We start from the raw sequence: 22,194 nt of genomic DNA on the forward strand, positions 1-22,194 counted from the left end.
GGACTGTAGAGGTACTGCAGGGGAGATAAGCATACAATGTACATCACGTAGGGCCTCACAAGCCACTTAGAAGGACTCTGGCTTTTACTTAAAATAGTAAGCCACTGAATGGGGTTTTTTAAATTTATTTATTTGCTATTGTTTTTTTTGAGGTGCAATTCATATAACATAAAACTCACCATTTGTAACATTTTAAAGTATACAATTTGCCAGTGGATGGTTTTGACAAAAGGAGTACCTTTGGAACAGGATCACATTGACTGCTATGTTGAAAAAAGACCGGGAGAACAAGAGAACAGGGAGAAGAGTTAGCAGGGTTTACAGTAATTGAAGTGAGATGGATGTTGTCTTGTGTCAACCAGGGTAGTAGCAATGGAACTAGTGAGAAGTATTCAAAGTCAGCACATACTTTGCAGAAGGAGCTGACAGGATTTGCTGATGGACTGCATACAGAGGGTAAGAGAAAGAAGAATATAACTCAAAGTTTTTGGCCAGAGCTCCCATTTATGAGACGGGAGAGACTACAAAAGGCAAGGGGTGAGGAGAATCGGAGGTTTGGTTTTGGACATGTTAAGTTTGAGATGCCCACTAGACATTTAACCCAATATATAGCTGGTATACAGGAGGCTGGAAATCAAAGGAGAGGACTGGGCTAGAGATACAAATAAATATAGAGGGCCATCACTATATTAGGGGTTATTTAAAGCAACTAATGGGGCGCCTGGGTGGCTCAGTCGTTAAGCGTCTGCCTTCAGCTCAGGTCATGATCCCAGAGTCCTGGGATCGAGCCCCCCATCAGGCTCCCTGGATCAAGGCCCCATCAGGCTCCCTGCTCGGCAGGAAGTCTGCTTATCCCTCTCCCACTCCCCCACCTGTGTTCCTTCTCTTGTTATATCTCTCTCTGTCAAATAAATAAATAAAATCTTTAAAAAAAAAATAAATAAAGCAACTTATAAGTAAATCCAGGAACAGAAACTACTTCTTTCAAAGGTCTATTGCAATTTAAATTAACATGTGATTTGTGGGGCGCCTGGGTGGCTCAGTTGGTTAAGCGACTGCCTTCGGCTCAGGTCATGATCCTGGAGTCCCGGGATCGAGTCCCGCATCGGGCTCCCTGCTCAGCAGGGAATCTGCTTCTCCCGCTGACCCTCCCCCCTCTCATGCTCTCTCTATCTCATCCTCTCTCAAATAAATGAATAAGATCTTTAAAAAAAAAAAAAAAAAACATGTGATTTGTGGCCCATAATAGACTATTTTCTTCCTCTAAGTTAAATCCTCTATTTACATGAAATAGATTTGTACAAAAGGAAACACAGCCAACAAATCTGTGAGCAAAAAAACAAAACAATAATGAAAAAGAGCTAATGTTCTGTTGTTGCCTCTTAATACAGACCTGGAGTTTTTTTATCACTCTGATATAATACCCATGAGGGGCAAAACGAAAGACAGGGAAGGTTAACAAGAAGGACTCAAAGGATAGCAATCTGTTACACCTTTTTATTCCTTCTATTAAGAATAGAATACTCGGGCGCCTGGGTGGCTCAGTTGGTTAAGCGACTGCCTTCGGCTCAGGTCGTGATCCTGAAGTCCCTGGATCGAGTCCCGCATCGGGCTCCCTGCTCGGCAGGGAGTCTGCTTCTCCCTCTGACCCTCCCCCCTCTCATGTGCTCTCTCTCATTCTCTCTCTCTCAGATAAATAAATAAAATCTTTAAAAAAAAAAAAAAAGAATAGAATAGAATACTCAGTAACGATGTTCTCATGTAAAGTCCTTAGCAATGGAGAAACAAATCTGTTATCTCACAATGATAAAAATAAAATACATTTAACCTAAAGTACAAGTAAGATGTTAGTAATCCAACATCAGCAGAAAATGACAGCTTCCACTGCGGAAAATTTCTAGATAACCGGTTTATCTATGTCCAAATATCTTTCCATTTGAACCATTATTAATTTTTTCCTCTACTTTAACATCTTCTTGAGCCAGGCTCATCCTTATTAACATCTTTATTCTAAGATGTCCTCATAAAATATGATAACCTATAGGCTACTGTTATTGTGCCATTGTTCCTACATAAAATAGCTCCATCCTGCAGTATTCTGTCAATGATGTCTCCTCCTTTCTCTACTGTACGTTATTTTACCCATACATAAAAGCATCCCAACATTTTACTTTCTGGTCCTTAGTTGTAGCTGACGGAAATCTGGCCCTCAGAAAGCATGTAATAAATTCACACAGTGCCTAGTACTTAGAAGCTTCATGGGAAATTTGAACATCCCCACACTTAAAAAGAGAAAGTAATCTTATTAGTTATGTAAGATAATGTCATTAATCTCATGAGATGCATAATGAAGTCTTTAGTGTTACAACTTACTTTCAAATGGTTCAGAGGAAAAAATATATAAATAAATACGTATTTTTTACTTATATTTCTTGAGCAATAAAGCAAGCACAGCAAAAGATAACCATTAATAAATTTAGATCAAAGGTATACAAATGTTAATTGGACTATTTATACTTTCAACCTCTCAAAAAGTATAGAAGCTTTTAAGATACGAAGTTAGGGAAAAAATATAGTATATACTGAGTAAATGCCTATGTGTAAAATTGGTAAAGGATAACTGGATTGGATCTATTAGATGGAGAAAACATAACTAATTTTCAAAACTTATTAAAAAAAAAAAACTGGGGAAAAAGTAAAGCAATACCAGAAAATCACCTACATGCAGGAGTAGTAGAAAAATGGCCAGCAAGTTCTAAAAAATAGAAAAAAAAAAAAACATAACTTGGTCTCCTTGCCACTGAAGAGCTTAGAAAGTGTCTCCCTTTTTACAGTTTGAGAATAGTATTTTTATTTCCTGTAATTTTTTTCAAAGTCTGGTGACTTCGGATACTGGTTCTTACTAAAGGCAATCTGCTTTAAAAAAATATTTGTTTCCTGATTACTGTAGAAACACATTAACTTATATCTCACCATCCAGAGATTTATTGTGTATCCTCAAGCTTTTAAAAAATGAACATACACAAATTTATGACAAAACTGATCTGGTATTATGAATAAAATGTCCTATAAGCTGCTTTCCTCTCCTTAATTGTGAACATTTTCTACTGTAAAAGAAAAAAAAAACTAAAAGGTGCTTTCCTCTCCTTAATTCTAAACATTTTCTAATGTAAAAGAAAAACCTTGTAAAGAACTTGACTGACCAAAAGCCAAATGGCTCAAATAAGTATAAAGAGCCTAAATTGATGGCAAAATAATTCTTTGTACAAAGGCAGAATCTAACAACCTCACTATACAATGCCTTTCAAAGCACAAGATATGTTTCTTAGAGGCAGTATAGTATTTAAGAGCATGAATTCTGGAGCCAGACTGACCAGATTCAAATTCCAGTTTTCCCCAGTAAGTATATGACTTCTCTGACATTGAAGATGTTATCCTCCCTGATCCTGCTCCCTCATTTGTGAAATGAAAATAACAGAATCAGGGGCGCCTGGGTGGCTCAGTCGTTAAGTGTCTGCCTTCGGCTCAGGTCATGATCCCAGGGTCCTGGGATCGAGCCCCGCATCAGGCTCTCTGCTCGGCGGGAAGCCTGCTTCACCCTCTTCCATTCCCCCCTACTTGTGTTCCCTCTCTCGCTGTCTCTCTCTCTGTCAAAAAATAAATAAAATCTTTAAAAAAAAAAAAAAAAGAAAAGAAAATAACAGAACCTATCTTACAGAGATGTTGTAAAGACTGGGTTAATACACAAAATGCCCTAACAACAGTGCCTGGCATATAATAACAATTCCATAAATGCTAAACATTATGAATATTTTCCATATTTCATGGGTAGTTAGCATCTTACTTTCTAGGAATGCTGCAAACAAAAGCTTCCTTCCCAGCTTCTGAATCCAAAACCTACAATCTTCTGTTCCAATCTAAATTTAATATAAGAATAGGGCAAAAAACATAGAATGAAAATTTCATTAACATCAAGATGAAAAAATAATCAGAATATATCTTGCTGATATATCATCACATATCATCAATATCATCATCTTTGTGTGGGACAGCAATATTACATAGCAAACTTTTTTTTCTATCTATATCAAAGAAACTTTATTCTACAATTTTAAGAATGGGGGAAGAAAAATTGGCAAACATGTTTTGACATTACAGAGCTTCCTATTTACAGAAAAACTCAATTACAATAAATGAGAGGATGTGTAAGAAGAAGCTAAGGCTGGCACATTTCCATTCCTCAGAAAAATTACTTGTAATCAAGTTGTTTTCAACAGACTTTTCACTTGTATAATTCTAAAATTAAGTATCAAGAGCATTTTTCCCCAACAGAAAAGTGTATTTCCTTCCTGAGAAACTTGAGTCATCAACTATGTCTTAGACATCACACTGTGTTGACCAATGCTTCTTATATTTGATATATATTCACTCTGATCTTGAAGCACTAAATACCACTAACAAAATTGTTCCCTTGTATGACAAAGGTAGACTTCCAGGAACTATCATGTCCTACATTTCAGCAATATATGTAAGTACCTTTACTGTACTCCTAGAAAAGTTACTTCTGGGGGGCCTGGGTGGCTCAGTCATTTAAGCGTCTGCCTTCAGCTCAAGTCATGATCCCAGGGTCCTGGGCTCCCTGCTCAGCGGGGCACCTGCTTCTCCCTCTCCCATCCCCCCTGCTTGTGTTCCCCCTCTCATGGTCTCTCTAACAATAAATAAAAATCTTTAAAAAAAAAAAAAAAAGAAAAAGTTACTTCTACAATGTGACTTCAAACTTAAGTCACAGTATCAATTTCTTCACTAGAAATGAATTAGATCATTTTCTACAAGTAAATGTCTACACCTAACAGTTCCAGTGAAAGTTCAAGACAGTAGGGTGTGTCCTACAATTATGAGCATATTTCAACACATCCACTTTTTGAGATGAACTGGTTTCTAAAAATTAAAAATAATAAAGCTAGCTGGCTCAGAAATTAAGATAAGTAGCTCTTTTTAAATTATAAACTAAATCAATCACAAAGGGCACGAAACATCAATGATTAAAACATACTGAATGTATTAAATTTATACCACTAACGTATGAAATACAACTTACAAATTCAAAAATGGAACATGTGCATAATTTAGATTTCTGTGCTCATTTGAAATGCCTTTATACCATTTCAATAAGCGCAGACACAAGTACAGACAGTAACCCATGTAAGGGACTGTGACTTTCAACCTACCTAAATAAAACACACACACAATGGGCTCAGCCACAACTCCCCAGTTGGTGTATATCTACCCCACACCCACATTTCATCCTAAGCCCACTCTCATTACTTCACCCTTCTCCCATATGACACCCCAAAGCATCTACCTCTACCTCCTTCCAGGAAATTTGGATGTGCAAATAAAATAATTCTGCCAAAGGTGTTAATGATGATAATAAGAGGAAGGGAGAATAGAGTTATAAAAAAGATAATGAAAGTTTTTGAGAACTTATGCATTAAAATTTTGAAGAGAATATTTTGTGAAAAGTTGAAACTGAGTAGAACAAATTCTGAAGACAGAGTTGCAGAAGCTGCTGACAGAGTCTCTCAAAACTACCCCACAGAAACTAAAATCCTACTAATCTATGGCTCTTCTCGGTTAACAAGCAACTGATTTGGTTTGGTTTTTAAATAATCCTCATGAGTTATCAGTCATTCAATTGCTATTATAAATAAACAGAATCAGATTTACTTTCCAACCACAAACTGGAAGATGAAGAATGGGAAATGCTGGAAGATAAATGATAAAAGTAAATTTTTCAGAGCTGCAGCGCATAGAACACTAGGAGGAAAAAGGTTTGAACAGGATAGAAATATGGAAGCTTATGAAACTTGAGTAATCAATTAAGACAGCAAGCTATCAGAAATTTAAAAAAAAAAAAAAGGTAAAAAGACTCAAATTTCCTTAGAGCAGGGTTTCTCACTCTCAGCATTACTAACATTTTGGCCAGACAATTCTTTGGTGTGGGGGACTGTCCTGTGCATTTTAAGATAATTAGCAGCATCTCTGGCCTCTACTCACTAGATGCCAGTAGCATCCCTCCAGGTATGACAACCAAAACTGTCTCTAGTCTATAAATGTTTCAGTGTCTGCTCTGCATATACACTTTAACTACACACTAATTTTTTGAAGGATACAAAACTGCATAAATATTACAATGCAAATTCATAATAATAAGCATTTTAAAAGATTGAATGATTAATATTTAAAAGTGATAAAACTGTGAAGGAATTATGGATTTTCTTAAATTCTGTTTTCTAGGGGTGCCTGGGTGGCTCAGTCGGTTAAGCGACTGCCTTTAGCTTGGGTCATGATCTCAGGGTCCTGGTATCGAGCCTGTACTGGGCTTCCTGCTCGGCGGGAGGCCTGCTTCTCTCTCTCTCCCACTCTCCCTGCTTGTGTTCCCTCTCTCGCTATCTCTCTATCAAATACATAAAATCTTTAAAAAAAATAAAAAGATAAATTCTATTTTCTAATGCTTGGTATCAACTTTCTAGCATTTCAACTTCTAGAAATACATTTTATCCATCTTTATTTTGAAACTAATAGATTCCAGGGCGCCTGGGTGGCTCAGTTGGTTAAGCGACTGCCTTCAGCTCAGGTCATGATCCCAGGGTCCTGGGATCGAGTCCCGCATCGGGCTCCCTGCTCTGCGGGGAGCCTGCTTCTCCCTCTCCCACTCCCCCTGCTTGTGTTCCCTCTCTCGCTGTGTCTCTCTCTGTCAAATAAATAAATAAAAAATCTTTAAAAAAAAAAAAAGAAAAAGAAACTAATAGATTCCAAATGAAAGTAGGCCTGGAAACAATATAATTTTTATAATATTTGTATAACATTTTACGGTCTCCAGCATTTTTACAAACTTATCCCAATTAATTCTTAGGAAAAGAGGTGGCAAATTAATATCCCATTCAATTCATAGGTATAGGTTTCTATCTGTATTCTTATGAAAACTAAATCCAAAGTTCAAATATGTGTACTGTATCCCTTGCCATCATCTATGCAAGCAAAGACAAATAGAAAATTCTGCTCCAAAAATCATATATGTACATTTGCCAAAGAGCCTAATTCCAACTTGATAACAAATATATACCTGCAAAAATATACTTGTTAATGTATCTTTAATTCTAACCTCTCCCAGGCGCCTGGGTGGCTCAGTCAGTTAAGCATCTGACTCTTGATCTCAGCTCATGTCTTGATCTCAGGGTCATGAGTTCAAGCCCCGCGTTGGGCTCCACACTGGGCGTAGAACCTACTTTAAAAAAAAAAAATCGAACCCCTCCCCTCCAAATTCACCAAACTTCTACCTCACAACTCTGGAGCAGTGCTTCCCAAATGACAAGCCAAATATTTCTGGAAGACTGCAAAGTTTCAACCAATCCCCAACAAAAGTATTAGATTGCAAGTCAGATAAAATCCCAGACTATGACACACATCCCAAACTAGAACCTACCTAGATTCAAAATCTTAAGATGTGAGGTCCTCTAAGTTTTATGAAAACACCCTCTCTCCAATGCAACAGCCTCTGAGATCTAAATTCAACACAGAGTGAGCCTTCAATAATTTTGTTAGCTTCATGTTAAACTTCTGCCAAGTTTTATAAGTTTTCTTCCGTGAGATTTCTTTTCTATCCTTATTTATTTCTACAATACAGAAATAAATATAGAACTTAAACACACAATTCATCAAGCAACTAATTTATTCCTTACTGTATCATATTCCAACTCCTCAACATGGACTCCAACCAACATTCCGTAACACTCTACCTTGCAGCTATAATGGCCTAGAATATGAATAATTGGAGTCCTGGCTATCATGGCCCAGCTAGCACTTCTTATTTCCTGCCATGGACTCTCCATTCCAGGCAAGAAAACCTACAAGCACCTTACTAGACTATTATGCCATTCTCTTTCCTCAAAAGGCTTTCCCCAACTGGGGAAATAAATCCTCATTTCATCTGCAACTACAATACATAATTGGAACTTTATTTTTATATCTTGGCATTTCTGTCTATGCTGACAAACTCAGTATTTTTTACTTCTCACTCAAGACTGTAGCTCATGACTCCTACTAACCACAGACATACAATAAACTGGTGACTAAAACAGCAATGTTCTCGCTGTACACGTTCTCACACTGTTTACTTGGAATTGTAATAGCTTCAGAATGAATTCACCCAGTTTCAAAGGGAGTCTACATTCTCTAAGAACTATTCTCAGTATTACTGTTTCCTGCAACCTAGTGAGACAGGACTGTCTCCACTAGTACCAAGGGAAAGCCTTCACACTGCTAGATAGCAATGTTACTGCCCTCATAGGGATTGAACTGGTAGCATTATTACAGTTTTCCCATTTATTCTTATTAACATTGCTTTCTTTTCCTAGTATAAAGATTGACAGTTAAACTAGTTAGAATTACCACTACTGGATTTTTATTCAGAAAAGCAGGCATTTTAGAGTTGCTTGGAAGAATCACTAACAATCGTTAAATAAATCAATTCCTCCAAAAAAAACAAACTTGGGGCTCCTTACCCAAGCATGTCACATAGAGTTGCCCATGTGCAAATAAACCAAATGCAAATCAATTCCTAGAATTTGGAGCATCTGCCCTGTGACTTGGGGCTCAGATCTGAAACCACTGTGTTTTTCTGTTCACAGCCTTTTGTATCTACAATTCGTCTCCCCCAGTTAGTAACCACACAGGCCTCTCACGGAAACTTGTGTTAGCAGCTATATCCAATGACTATGTGCCCTGCCCCACAACTTCTCCACACACACAAATTCCATTTTTGTTACTCCATGTATATATTTTAAGTTAGGCCGTCCCAAAAATATACCTCCAACTTTGGCAAAAGTTTTCTAACCATTAGAATGTGATACAATTCAAAGACAGACAAATTTAACTTTATGCAAATCACAAACTCACCAAATCTGTAACACACAACAGTTACCTTACTTCAAACTAACAATAAAACACAGTATATCACAGTATCCGGAGCCTCTGTCATCTACCTTTTACCTAATTGCTCCTTTAAATACAGAGAATATTTTTCTTAACATACAATTTGCACTCCTGCAGAGGATATTACAATTGCACATTTTAAGGTATGTTTAATATCAATAATCTAGTATACTAGTTTGGAACCAAAGTACTCATGATTCAGATCTGGGAAATGATCTACCTGCAACCAAATGAGTGTGCGTTTTATTTGGTGTGTCTTCCTGGTTATCTATCAGTTTTTTTCTCTCCATTCCACCTTGTCTCACTTTAACTACCAAAATACATTAATACAACATTATCCTAATTGTTCAGAACAGGGAACCTCAACACTAAACTCCACAAGCCAAAACATATACATTAAAAATAAACTTTTAGGGGCGCCTGGGTGGCTCAATCAGTTAAGCATCTGCCTTCGGCTCGGGTCATGATCTTGGGGTCCTGGGACCAAGCCCCGTTTCTGGCTCCCAACTCAGCAGGAAGCCAGCTTTCCCTCTGCCCTTCCCCCCGCCTCGCCCCCCCCCCCCCCGCTTGTGCGTGCTCTCTAATGAATGAATAAAATCTTTTAAAAAGAACACATCACTTTAAAAAATAAATTTTAGGGGCGCCTGGGTGGCTCAATCGTTGAGCGTCTGCCTTCGGCTCAGGTCATGATCCCAGGGTCCTGGGATCGAGCCCCGCATCGGGCTCCCTGCTCCGCGGGAAGCCTGCTTCTCCCTCTCTCACTCCCCCTGCTTGTGTTCCATCTCTCGCTGTGTCTCTCTCTGTCAAATAAATAGGTAAAATCTTAAAAAATAAATAAATAAATAAATAAATAAATAAATAAATAAATTTTAAAATATATATGTATCTAAAGTTCATGTACTTTATTCCAAAAAGATGCAGAACTTATTTATTCCACTTTGCATGCAAGCATATCAAGTATGATTATTTAGTTTCCCCACAGAAAATGTATTAGAAACAACTAATTAGAAGGTGATATCCTCAAGGTTTGCAAGAAAGCCAGGAATTTTAACCAAAAAGTTAGAAATACTACTGAAACCAGATACAAGAATAAAAAGTACAATCACCTAGAATAAATTTAGAATACCCATTTCAATTGTTGGGGGGGCGGGGTAGGGGAGGGGGGACAGAAACTACAATAGAGCCCAGAACAGTAACAGCTGTTCTCTATATTAAACCTCAATCATTTAAGAGAAGATTGAAGTCAGCCCATTTTAAGGGCACAGTAAATGTGTAATGTATCCTAGAAAAACTTCCATCAAAAATTGCCAAAATTTTACAAGTCTGGTCCCAGAGACTTATTTGGGAATCTTCTCATATCTGAACCTGTCATTGTCATTTCCCAACAACGCTGGAAAATGTACCTTATTGTTTAATGTATTACTTCATTTCATGAATTTCAAAGGCAGAGTTTATGTTTATGACCCGTTCTTAAAAGAAAAAAAGCCTAAGTTTTTACTTGCATGACCCTCAACCATTTTTTCCTGTGAGTTTCATCCAAGTAGAAAAAGAAATGGTTTCTTATTTGCTCGTTGAGATAAAGTGATCTGGAAAAATCAGAACCATCATTCTTTAAGAACTTCAAATTGTTATTGTGAAAATAGGATTTTTAATATTTAATAATCTTATGCTAAATAAAAAGAATAGGTATGCCACAGCTTTTATTAACAAAGGTTTAAGACTACTGTAAAAATAATTAAAACACATATTAAAAGTTGGATAAGAGGTCACAGTCAAAAGAACATTTCTAAAAGACTGGATTCATCTATGTAAGATGAAGCCAAGGCAGAGATGCAAATAACATAGTCGCAAGATCCACACAGGTGACAAAAATGAGTGAAGCAGGCCAAGTGTATTACCAGGAGGAATGATAGTAACTGCACTGACCGGTAAGCACATGCCCAGTCTAAAGAGGGCAGTTACTGCTCTACCACTCCGCTACAGACAATAGGAATGCAGCCCAGAAGAGCCTGGGTTTCCAATTCTTCCAAAAAAAAAAAAAAAATTTTAGAAGTCTGTGAATTTCATTGAGGAATTTCCCGATTTTTCAATGTTGATAACTAGCTGAAACCTAAAGACACTGCGAATCAAACAATACATCTCTAAGGTGGCTCAGCCCAGGGGCCACCTTTAACCTAATGTGTGAACTGCTTTCAAAAAGGTTATGAGGGGGCAATGGGTAAAGTTCAGGCCTTGAGGTCAAGCTGGCCTGGGTTTGAATGTCTAATTCACCACTTAGCAGGTGGATAATGAAAGAAATTATTTCTTCAAGCCTATTTCTTCAACTGTAAAATACCACCACTCTCTCATAAATGTTGAAAAGTGAAACTCCTAACACAGTATCAGATACACAATAGACATCACAGAAATGTCCCTTACTGCCCCTCCTTAACCCTGCAAGTCCTTTGGAAAATTTAAGAGATCAGATAATAAATAGACACCCTTGAAGATCTTAAACAAGTTATTAAAAAAAAAAAATCAGAAAACAGAGGTGCCTGCTGTGCCCATTTCCCTCACCCCTGCTACTCAGAGAGGTTCTGTGTATACAGAAAAGATACAGTTAATGTAGGGCATGGCTTGAATGGACCTTAAAATGATACAATTAACTGGATTATCAATCTCAAAAAGATGAACAGGCAGAACTCCTTAAAGATAGAGACAAATCTCTCTTATTAACTTCATAGACTCTTATTTGCTGGTAGAAGTGAGAGAAATCGTTTAAGCTTAAGCTTTAATAATTTAATACTTTTGGCCAAACTTCCAGAAAACTTATTTCTAAAGAATGCATGGTACAAAACAAAGGATTTACGCCAGATTTTTAAACATACAAAACATGACAGACTCTAAACTTCATTTTATGTATGATTTCATCAAACCCAAGTACTGTCGGATTGAATTTACTACTAGAGCTAAAATATCTTTGACCTCTCAAACATACCAATTAATTTTTAAAAAGAGAAAAGACAACAACTCTCCAAAATATTTGTGTTAAAAAGTACTATACACACATACATAAAAAATATTTGGGCTATATTTACTTAGAATAGTTCCAATAAATTTCTAATGTGGTTACAAATAATAAAAGCAATTTTATGTATACACATCTATATAAACACTGAACTCTGCAAATTTTATGGTATCTTCTACATATACAACAGACTGGGGCATGTGCTAGAAATGAAAGTTTAATGCTTGTGCATTAGGAAAGTTTGTTTCAGGAAGCAACTAAGGCAACTAAAATCATTTATTAAGTACATAAAAATCTATACTTCAAAGTTAAATCCATATTTCCACTACAACTTCTTGTCTACATAAACATATTCATGTCTTTCATATGTTTAACAAATTATATTCAATTTGAGCATATTCTATTCTACATATCATCATCATATAAACTTCTTACAAACTTGACCATAAATATAAATAGCTCAGGCTCATATTTAAAAATAGTATATATTACAATAAAATTACAAATATCTCCAAGTACCCAAAGGCTACAATCTTGATACTAATTTTAAAATGAAAGTTTCTTAGTGTCTTTTTTTTAAAGTTCTGCGTAAACATGAAAAAGTAAGTAGCCTTTTAATGTTTAATGCAAAATGATACTTTATAAATGACTCCAAAGTTCTGAATTTAGATTTTTGTGTACCAAGGGTCTTAACCCACAAAAATTATGCTGTTAATTTACTTTTTCTTCAACCATCAGGCTACACCAATTTATATTCTTATTGTTTCACACTTAAAAACAACGGTCATTTTATATAGTACCACTCCTCAGTAATTTACAGTACCTCATGTGTTTGTCTTAGTTTGTACCACCTCATAGAAATCAAGAGTCTAACACCTGACTATAATCATAAATAGTGATGAGACGGAAAAAATGGTTTGTCGGAAGCCACATTCTGAACATAAATAAAAATGTTATAAAAGGCCCTTATAAAGGGTCTCTAGCACACGATACTTCTTAAAACTAAACATCTACTAGAAACTCTTAATCTAAAATGTACATCTAGCAAATGAACACCACAAACTACAACAAAAGTGTACCTACAAAGCATCATTCTCCGACTAAGTAGAACTCAGGACAAAAATACGCTTGGCTCTGCAATCATAAGTTAAAGTGACAAAGAAGAACAGAAACAACACACTACATAAAATATACAGTATTCTCTAAATTATCAAATTACACTATCCTCATCGGAAGCACTCCGGTAATTTTTTCAATTCAATGATTTTAAACAAACTTTGAGGTTTTTAAGTATACTTTGGGGCAAGACAAAAACTTTACCTAAAATAAAGCACTTTACACAACAACAAAATTATGCAGCCGGTCCTAGGATCATAAAAAAATCGTCTTCAAAACCCGAGTAATCAAGAAATTATCTGCTTACAGTAAATTTAACTCCAATTTGCGGGGTGAGGGAGTTGCCACCGTCTGACAACGCACTAACTACGCTGTGCGTCTACTCCACCTGAGAGCTTAAGAAAAAAGTTGGGGCACCCAGGGACTTCTCCGGAGCTCTAAGAGACCCAATCCAAACAGATCAAACATCCGAAACGGCTTACTTTTCTCCCCACCAAACCCATTCCCCTGGGCAACAGAATGTTTTCACTGAACCTAAACACACCCTCCTGAGAGCTCTCTCCAAACACTCGGGCAGAGGCAGGGCACTAGAGGGAGCGGAAGCGACTCGTCTCAGACAGCAGAGGACCACTGTTACCCCGCCACGGGCGGCCCCTCCACAGAACCGGGTCAGCCTGGATCGCCGCGCCCGGTAAAGAACAATACACCAGCCGCGCCGCACACATCTCAACTTCCCACGAGCCTGCGCGGCCGTTCCCCGCGGTGGAGCGGACTCCGGAATCCGCCACCGGGCAGAGGCTGGGGGCGGAAGGAGGGCGGTAAAGACCGCCAGCCCCGCGGCGGCAGCCCGTCCCGGCACCCGGCGAGCAGGCTGGAGGTATGGAGCCACCGACCTGGGCTCCACGGCTCACGCCCGGCAACTCGGATCTGCCGACTGCTTCTCTGGGAGGCGACCCCCGCCTCCCCTGCCGCCGGGGCAGTGGGGGGCGGGGAAGGCCTCGGCAGAGGCTCGGAGCCTCCTTGGCCCGCCACGGAAGGGAACGCGGTCGGGGCGCGGGGGACAATAGGGAGCGGGGAGCGCCGCGCGCCGGAGTGGCGCCGCCGGCCGGCCGGGCTGACTGACGCGCCTGCCGCGCGGCGCGACTGGGCTCCGCTCGACCCGGCCGCCGCTGCCGCCGCGCGGTCCGCCGTGGTCAAGGCGTCCCCGGCGCTCGGGGTCGTGCCTCACCTCCCAGCCCCGCCGCCCAGGAGAGGAGCGGAATTAACACTCTCAGCAACACCATCTTCCGCGGCCGCCGCCTCCTCACGGGTTAACAGCAGCACATCGATCCGGAGGGAGAAGCTGAAGGGGCTTGGTCCGGAGTCTCCACGGGAAGCAGGGACCTCCCCCGGCAGGAGAAACGGCGAAGCACCTCCCTCTCGCTCCACTTCAGGGGCCGGCAAAGCTCCCCGCTCCTCCAAAACAGGGACCTCCCTCCCCCTCGTTCGTTTCCTTCTTCCCTTCCCCGCGTTCCTTCCCTCGCTCCTTCCCTCTTCTCTACCTCCCTCCCCCGAGCCCCGGACCTCCGCCTCCTTCCTCACCACGTGATGCGCGGCGCCCAACCCGCAGGCCCAGCCGCACCCCTTCCTCCCGCCCCTCCCCCTCCCCCAGGCACCCCAGGGGCGCGCGCATGCGCGCGGGGTCCGGTTCCCGGGCTGTTAGGCCCGCCGCCGCTTCCTGTCCGCTGGCGGAGAGCTGGGATTGGGTTTAGGAGGCGGGGTTTCCCCTGGTCCCGCCCCGAAACGGGAGCGCTTCTCCGCAGAGCAGTGACGGCTCGCCCGCTAGTTCTTAACGACTGATGAGGACCGTCCCTGAGACGAAAATGGGAGAGTGAAAAGATGTTAAGAGGCCGCTTTCTTTTTAACTTCACAAGTAAGGGAGATTTTTATTTCTTCCTTTTCTGTCTCTGGTGGTGCACGACAGCAACCAAATAAACGAAAGCAAAGTCCCAACAAGCGACAGCCACCAGTGATCAAACAGATGAAAAGACCTTCAAACCCAGAAAGGAAAAACACAGCCTATGGCATTTTTTTCCCTTAATTCTTTAAAAATTTGTCGCAGATCAGGCTTTGGCCTTTCTAAATGTCCGCAGTTTAATCCATACGGTCCTAAATCTCTTGCCCAAAATATGGCCTCTTGACCACTCTTTTTTTCCCAGCTCTGAAGAGAACTGCACCCCAACTTCTTTGAAGCTCATGTTTGGTTTATGTTTGGTTTCTCAATAACTCACTTTCGTTCTTTAAACTCATATTCCTGGATTAAAGACTTAAAACACAGGACCTGAAGTTGTAAAATTTCTAGAAGAAAACTGGGAGAAGAAAAAACAATTGGTCTTGCCAATGTTTTTTTTAATATGACACCAAAAGCACAAGCAACAAAAGCCAAATAAGTGGGACTACATCAAACCGAGAGCTGCACAAGGAAAGAAGCAATCAGCAGAATGAAAAGGCAACATACACAAGGAGAGAAGATATTTGTAAATCATATATCTGATAAGGAGTTAGTATCCAAAATATATAAAGAACTTATTCAACTCAACAGCAAAGAAACAAACTATCCAATTTAAAAATAGGCAGAGAACCTGAATAGACATTTTTCCAAAGAAGACATACAGATGGCCAACAAACACATGAAAAGTTATCATCACTAATCATCAGGGAAATGCAAATAAAAACCACAATGATATATCACTTTATATCAGAATGGCTAAAATAAAAACATAAGAAATAACAAGTGTTGGTGAGGTTGTGGAGAAAAAGGAACACTTCTGCACTGTTGGTAGGAATGTAAGCTGGTGCAGCCACTGTGGAAAACAGTATGGAGGTTCCTCAAGAAGTTAAAAGTCAGGGTGCCTGGCTAGTTCAGTCAGTAGAGCATGCAGCTCTTGATCTTAGGGGTTGTAAGTTCGAGCCCCATGTTGGCTGTAGAAATCACTTAAAATTTTTAAAAATCTTTTAAAAAAGTTAAGAATAGAATTACCATATGATCCACTAATTATACTAGAAATGTATAGAATTGTTGAATCATTATACTGTATACCTGAAACTAATATAACACTGTATGTTAATTATACTTGATAAAAAATAAATTTGAAAAATATTTTTGAATAGGCAGAGGAACTAAATAGACACTTTTCCAAAGAAGATATCCAAATGGCCGACAGTACGACACTAACCATCAAGAAAATGCAAATCCAAACCATAATCTTCACTATTAGAATGGCTATCATCAAAAAGACAGGAGATATAAGTGTTGGCAAGGATGTGAAGAAAAGGGAACCCATATGCACTGTTGGCAGGAAGGTAAATTAGTGCAGCCACTGTGGAAAATAGAATGGAAGTTCCTCAAAAAATTAAAAATAGAACTACCGTATGATCCAACAACCTCACTTCTGGGTATGCATCCACAGGAAATGAAATCAGGATCTTGAAGAGATAACTTCACTCCCATGTTCACTGCAGCATTATTCACAATAGCCACAACATGGAAACAAGATAAGTGTCCCTCCATGGATGCATGGATAAAGAAGATGTGATATATATAAATACATATATCTATACCATACATATCTATATCTATACATATATCTATATCATACATATCTATACATATATCTATATCATACATATATGTCTATATATACAACAGAATATTATTCAGCCATGAGAAAGAAGGAAATCCTGCCATTCGCCACATCATGGGTGAACCCTGAGGACATTATGCTAAATGAAATAAGTCAGACAGAGATCTGATACCATGTGATCTTGCTTATATATGGAATCTAAAAAAAGCTAAATGCTTAGAAACAAAGAGTAAAATGATGGTTATAAGGGGCTGGGGTGTGTGGGAGGGAAATGTTCGTCAAAAGGTACAAACTTCCAGTTATAAGATGAGTAAGTTCTGGAGCTCTAATGAACAGCATGGTGACTATAGTTAATAATACTCTATTATATATTTTAAAGTTGCGAAGAGAGTGGACTTTAAATGTTATCACCACAAAAAAGAAATGGTAATTATGTGAGGTGATGGAGGTGTTAATTAACCCCACTGTGATAATCATTTTGCAGTATATGTGTATCAAATCAACACATTATGCAACTTAAACTTACACCTTGATGAAGCTGGAAAAAATTGAAATTAAATAAATAAAAATACACGATTCAGTAGCATTTAGTAAATGCACATTGCTGTACAACCATCACCACTATCTACTTCCAGAACATATTCATATGGCAAATAAGGGAGGAAAAAACTTGTATTTCATTAACTAGAACCTCCTGGTGGCATTTAACTAGATATTCTTTATCTATCTGGCATCCTGTTTGAATAGGCTGAGTTAGGGAATATAAGTATTAATAATATCATTACTAATAATAAATTGGAATTCCTATACTTTTTATTCTGTATGTTTTTTAAATTTATTACCCTTTACAGAAGCCAAGAGTATGCTTCTTTGTCAGTTTGACAAATGAATTATTATAGTTTTGCTCCAACATTAATAAGCTCAAAAATACAGTCAGTAGTTCCAAAACCATCATTAAAAGCATCCATTTATAATGAGATGTATGGGATTATTAAAAGATGGCAGATTCTCATGAATTTTTTTTTCCTTTCTCAAAAGAAAGAGTTATATGCAAACATTACATTGCCTATCACCTGTGCTTGTTACTGTACTCTTTTGGTGGTGTAGTCAACAAATTATATATTGATTTCTAGCTATTAGACGACCTTGTGGCATGTTTTGTGTAGCACAGTATTTTTATAATTAATTATATAAAGTTAATTTTATATGATTAATTTTTATAATTATATTTTAAATTAATATAATGGTTAGAGGCAAATGACACTTTCTCTTTAAATTCAGCTGGAGAGGGGCGCCTGGGTGGCTCAGTTGGTTAAGCGACTGCCTTCGGCTCAGGTCATGATCCTGGAGTCCCGCATCGGGCTCCCTGCTCAGCGGGGAGTCTGCTTCTCCCTCTGACCCTCCCCCTTCTCATGCTCTCTATCTCATTCTCTCTCTCAAATAAATAAATAAAATCTTTAAAAAAATAAAAAATAAATAAATTCAGCTGGAGGGCCCCTCGGCAGCTCAGTCGATTGAGCATCTGCCTTTGGCTCAGGTCATGATTCCAGAGTCCTGGGATCAAGTCCCACATCAGGCTCCCTGCTCAGTGGGAACTCTGCTTCTCCCTCTACCCTTCTGCCCTACACGTGATCTCTCTCTCAAATAAATAAAAAATAAATAAAATCTTTGTATAAATAAATAAGTAAATAAAAATAAATTCAACTGAAAAAATCACCAGGGTGATCATGGGAAAATTACACTTAAGATGGTATTTCGTTTTATTTTATTTTATTTTTTTAAGATTTTTTTTGAGTAATCTCTGTAGCCAAGCTGAGGCTTGGACCCACAACCCCGAGATCAAGAGTTGCACACTCCACCAACTGGGCCCACCAAGCACCCCACCTTTTTATTTTAAAACATAAATACGTAACATACCAGCTTCATAATGGATGGTATTAAAATGTCACAAGTTTGGACTGCTATTTTGTTTGAAAATTTAACTTACCACATTCTGGGTATTTTGCCGATGTATGGGAAACTGATGGTTTATACCATCATAGACTGCATGGGGTTGGCTCCCAGCTCTCCCATGTATAAGCTGTGTAGCTTTGGCCAAATTATTTCACCTTTCTAACCTCAATTATTTCTTTATAAGATAAGAATGATAAAATATTTGCCTCACAGGATTGTTTTGATGATTAAATTTAAATTAGGTTAACATTGTAAGGTGGCAGGTAATAATTGCTATATAAGTGTTTGTTTGTAAAAAACATATAAATATCACTGTCCTTTCATGAATACTCAAATATCCATTCAAAAGCAGAAATTAGGAGCACCTAGGTGGCTCAGTCATTAAGCGTCTACCTTCGGCTCAGGTCATGATCCCAGGGTCCTGGGATCGAGTCCCACATCAGGCTCCCTGCTCAGTGGGAAGCCTGCTTCTCCCTCTCCCACTCCCCCTACTTATGTTCCCTCTCTCACTGTCTCTCTCTGTCTGTTAAATAAATAAAATTTAAAAATTTAAAAAGCAGCAATTAATAGGATTATTTCCTTAGCAACAATACACAGCTTTGATACTACCAGCATAATAAAAGTTATCCTCATGCAACAATAATGAGAAATTTGGCTAGGAAGTATAAGCTTGTATACAGAATATTACACAAGTAATACTACATGAAAATGCTTGTTGCACAACTTAAGCCAATCCTGGTAAAAGTTTCAACAATTACATTTTAAATTTCCAACTCCTAATAAACTGCCTTCTCGATGTCTCACTGTCATGCCAAATTCAACATGTTTAACTTCCTATCTCTAATAATGGCACCATCACTCTCCCCAGTAACCTGACATGGAAAGTGGAATCATCATAGACTCTTCTTCCCTTGTCTATTCATAACCAGTCACCATGTGTTAATTCTTCCCCTAAAAACTTCTTTCTTGAGCCTTTAATCTTTCCCTTCCCACTACTGTCACTCCAATTCACAAAATTTCTTTTGGTTACACTCCTGCAGGACTTCTAATCCATCTCACTTCAGTCTCCCACTGGAGAGCATTGCAGCGCAATGGTCTCTCACCATTGGTCCTCACTCAATGCAATGCAATTTGCTTCCACCCCGTCATTCCTAAGAAGCTACTCTTGTCAGCGTCATCAAAGATCCGTTAGTTATCAATGCCACTGTACACCCACACAATCCTTATCTAACTAGATCTCTTGGTCAATTAACACTCCTCAAAATTCCCTCCTCCAGTTTTGCAAGACCTTGTTTATTTTCCTGATTTTCCTCCCTACTTTTAACCGCACCTCCTTCTGCATCTCTTCCCTGGGGCTTTTTCTTCTCTTTATCCTTTAAATATTGGTGTCCCTCGGGTCTTTATCCTTGGCTCTCTTGTCTTACCATTCTTCATTTGCATGGTTAGTTTTTATTACTCTCGAACGTCTATGACCCACTAGGCTGTAAACTCCATTAAAACAAAGCCTAGATCTCAATTCTACCCCAGTGCCTAGCACACAGTCAGCACTTTTCCTATACTTGTGTCCCAAGTCCTAGACCTATATCCTAGTCACTCCGTGTACCAGCTGTAACCTTGAATAAGTTAAGGCACCTGTGCCACACTTTGGTAATTTTTACAGGGGGGAGAATATAAGACCTACCTCAGAGTGCTGTTATGTCAATTAAGTAAAGTGCTTGTAAAGCACTGAGAATATTACATGGCACATGTAATTATAAAATTTTAGATGCTGTTATTATTGTGTATCTAACTCCTCCCAGTACACCAAATACAACATGTCCCAAACTGAACAAACCCCTACATCAACCTACTCAAACCACTTTTTCCATCTTGGTTAATGACAACCCCATGGAAGCAATTACCTAACTCCTCTCCCATTCAAGTAAGTCAAGTCATCTTTAATCTCCATCCTATGAACTACTCGTGTTCTCTCTTACTATCTCTCTCTCTCAAATAAATAAATAAAATCATATATATATATATATATATCTCCTTTTATCCTCAAGGTAAAACACAAAGCCTTCATGATCTGGTTGTTGCCTTCCTTGCCAGATTTTTCTTTCATGGCTCTCTTTTCTTATTTTATCTTCTAAAAACATCAAGGACAAAAACCAGAATAACAGTAATAGCTGGCAGTTAGTAAGGAAATGAAAGCTTAAAGAACTTAAATAAGTTGTCATCTAGGAAAAAAAAAAAAGTGGGACACCTGGCTGGCTCAGTCGGTAGAGCATGCAACTCTTGATCTTGGGGTTGTAAATTCAAGCCCTGCATTTGGTGTAGAGATTATGGTAAAAAAAAAAAAAAAAGCGTAGGAAAAAGAAAAAAAGAACTTACAGGTTGCCCAAAGTCACAAAGCAGGTATGAGGCCGAGTCAACATCCAAAGTTAAATTTTCCTCCAAAGCATGTGCTTTAATCACTACAGTATGCCGCTGTTCAGCTGCAGTTGTCTTCCCAAACACACATATCCTTTCCCTCTTTGACACCTTTGCACATTTTATTCCCTCCATGAGGAATGCCTCTCCCATTTATCTTATATAGTCTATAAAATTAGTCTCAAAAGACCCTTTCAATAATTAATTTTAAGACATCTTTTTGCTAGGATTTTCCTTTCTGTGTAAGGGATCAGAGAAGAAAAGCACTTGGAAAATTGACTTTTGGGGAAAGAGAACAGTGAAAAATGGTATTTAAAACGGAAGGCATTTAGGGGCACCTGGGTGGCTCAGTCGTTAAGCGTCTGCCTTCGGCTCAGGTCATGATCCCAGAGTCCTGGGATCGAGCTGCGCTTCAGGCTCCCTGCTCGGCAGGAAGCCTGCTTCTCCCTCTCCCACTCCCCCTGCTTGTGTTCCCTCTCTTGATGTGTCTCTCTCTGTCAAATAAGTAAATAAAGTCTTAAAAAAAATAAAATAAATAAAACTGAAGGCATTTAAAAGGCATGTAACAAGTGTCAATTTCCTTTTGAATGTAAAGAAATAGATATTATTAAAGATACGGCTCAGGGGGCACCTGGGTGGCTCAGTCGTTAAGCGTCTGCCTTCGGCTCAGGTTATGATCCCAGGGTCCTGGGATTGAGCCCCGCATCGGGCTCCCTGCTCTGCAGGAAGCCTTCTTCTCCCTCTCACACTCCCCTTGCTTGTGTTCCCTCTCTCGTTGTGTCTCTCTCTGTCAAATAAATAAATAAATCTTAAGAAAAAAAAGATAAAAAGATACGGCTCAGGCTACTTTTCTGTAAAATCTCCACTAATTTCATCTCTTCACAAAATTTAGTATCTAGCATTTACATACTTCTAATGTAGCTATATTCAACTGTATTATAGGGGCATCTGGGCAGCTCAGTCGGTTGAGCATTGGACTTGTGGTTTCAGCTTGGGTCATGATCTCAGAGTCCTGGGATGGAGCCCTGGTGGGATTCCTTGCTCAGGGGGAGTCGTCTTCTGTCTCTTTCCCTCTCTCTCTGTCCCTCC

The 22,194-nt window shown here is 38.9% G+C and overlaps 1 protein-coding gene across 2 annotated transcripts in view; it reads right to left on the reverse strand.

The window, feature by feature from the left end:
• Positions 1–14,663, reverse strand: part of ADAM10 (ADAM metallopeptidase domain 10) — a 135,671-nt gene extending 121,008 nt beyond the window's left edge. The window contains exon 1 of one of the 2 annotated variants that reach the window (XM_034994504.1): positions 14,346–14,663. In XM_034994504.1, coding sequence (XP_034850395.1) covers positions 14,346–14,400 — 55 coding nt within the window. In that variant the 5' untranslated portion in view covers positions 14,401–14,663. Of the gene's footprint in view, positions 1–3,844; positions 3,864–14,345 lie in introns of those variants that run through there. The other variant, XM_034994505.1, reaches the window with a different exon arrangement.
• Between the last annotated feature and the right edge of the window lie 7,531 nt (positions 14,664–22,194).

This window comes from Mirounga leonina, unplaced genomic scaffold (assembly GCF_011800145.1).
Source record: "Mirounga leonina isolate KUSES-001 unplaced genomic scaffold, KU_Mleo_1.0 Mir_91, whole genome shotgun sequence".
NCBI classification, from domain to species: domain Eukaryota; kingdom Metazoa; phylum Chordata; class Mammalia; order Carnivora; family Phocidae; genus Mirounga; species Mirounga leonina.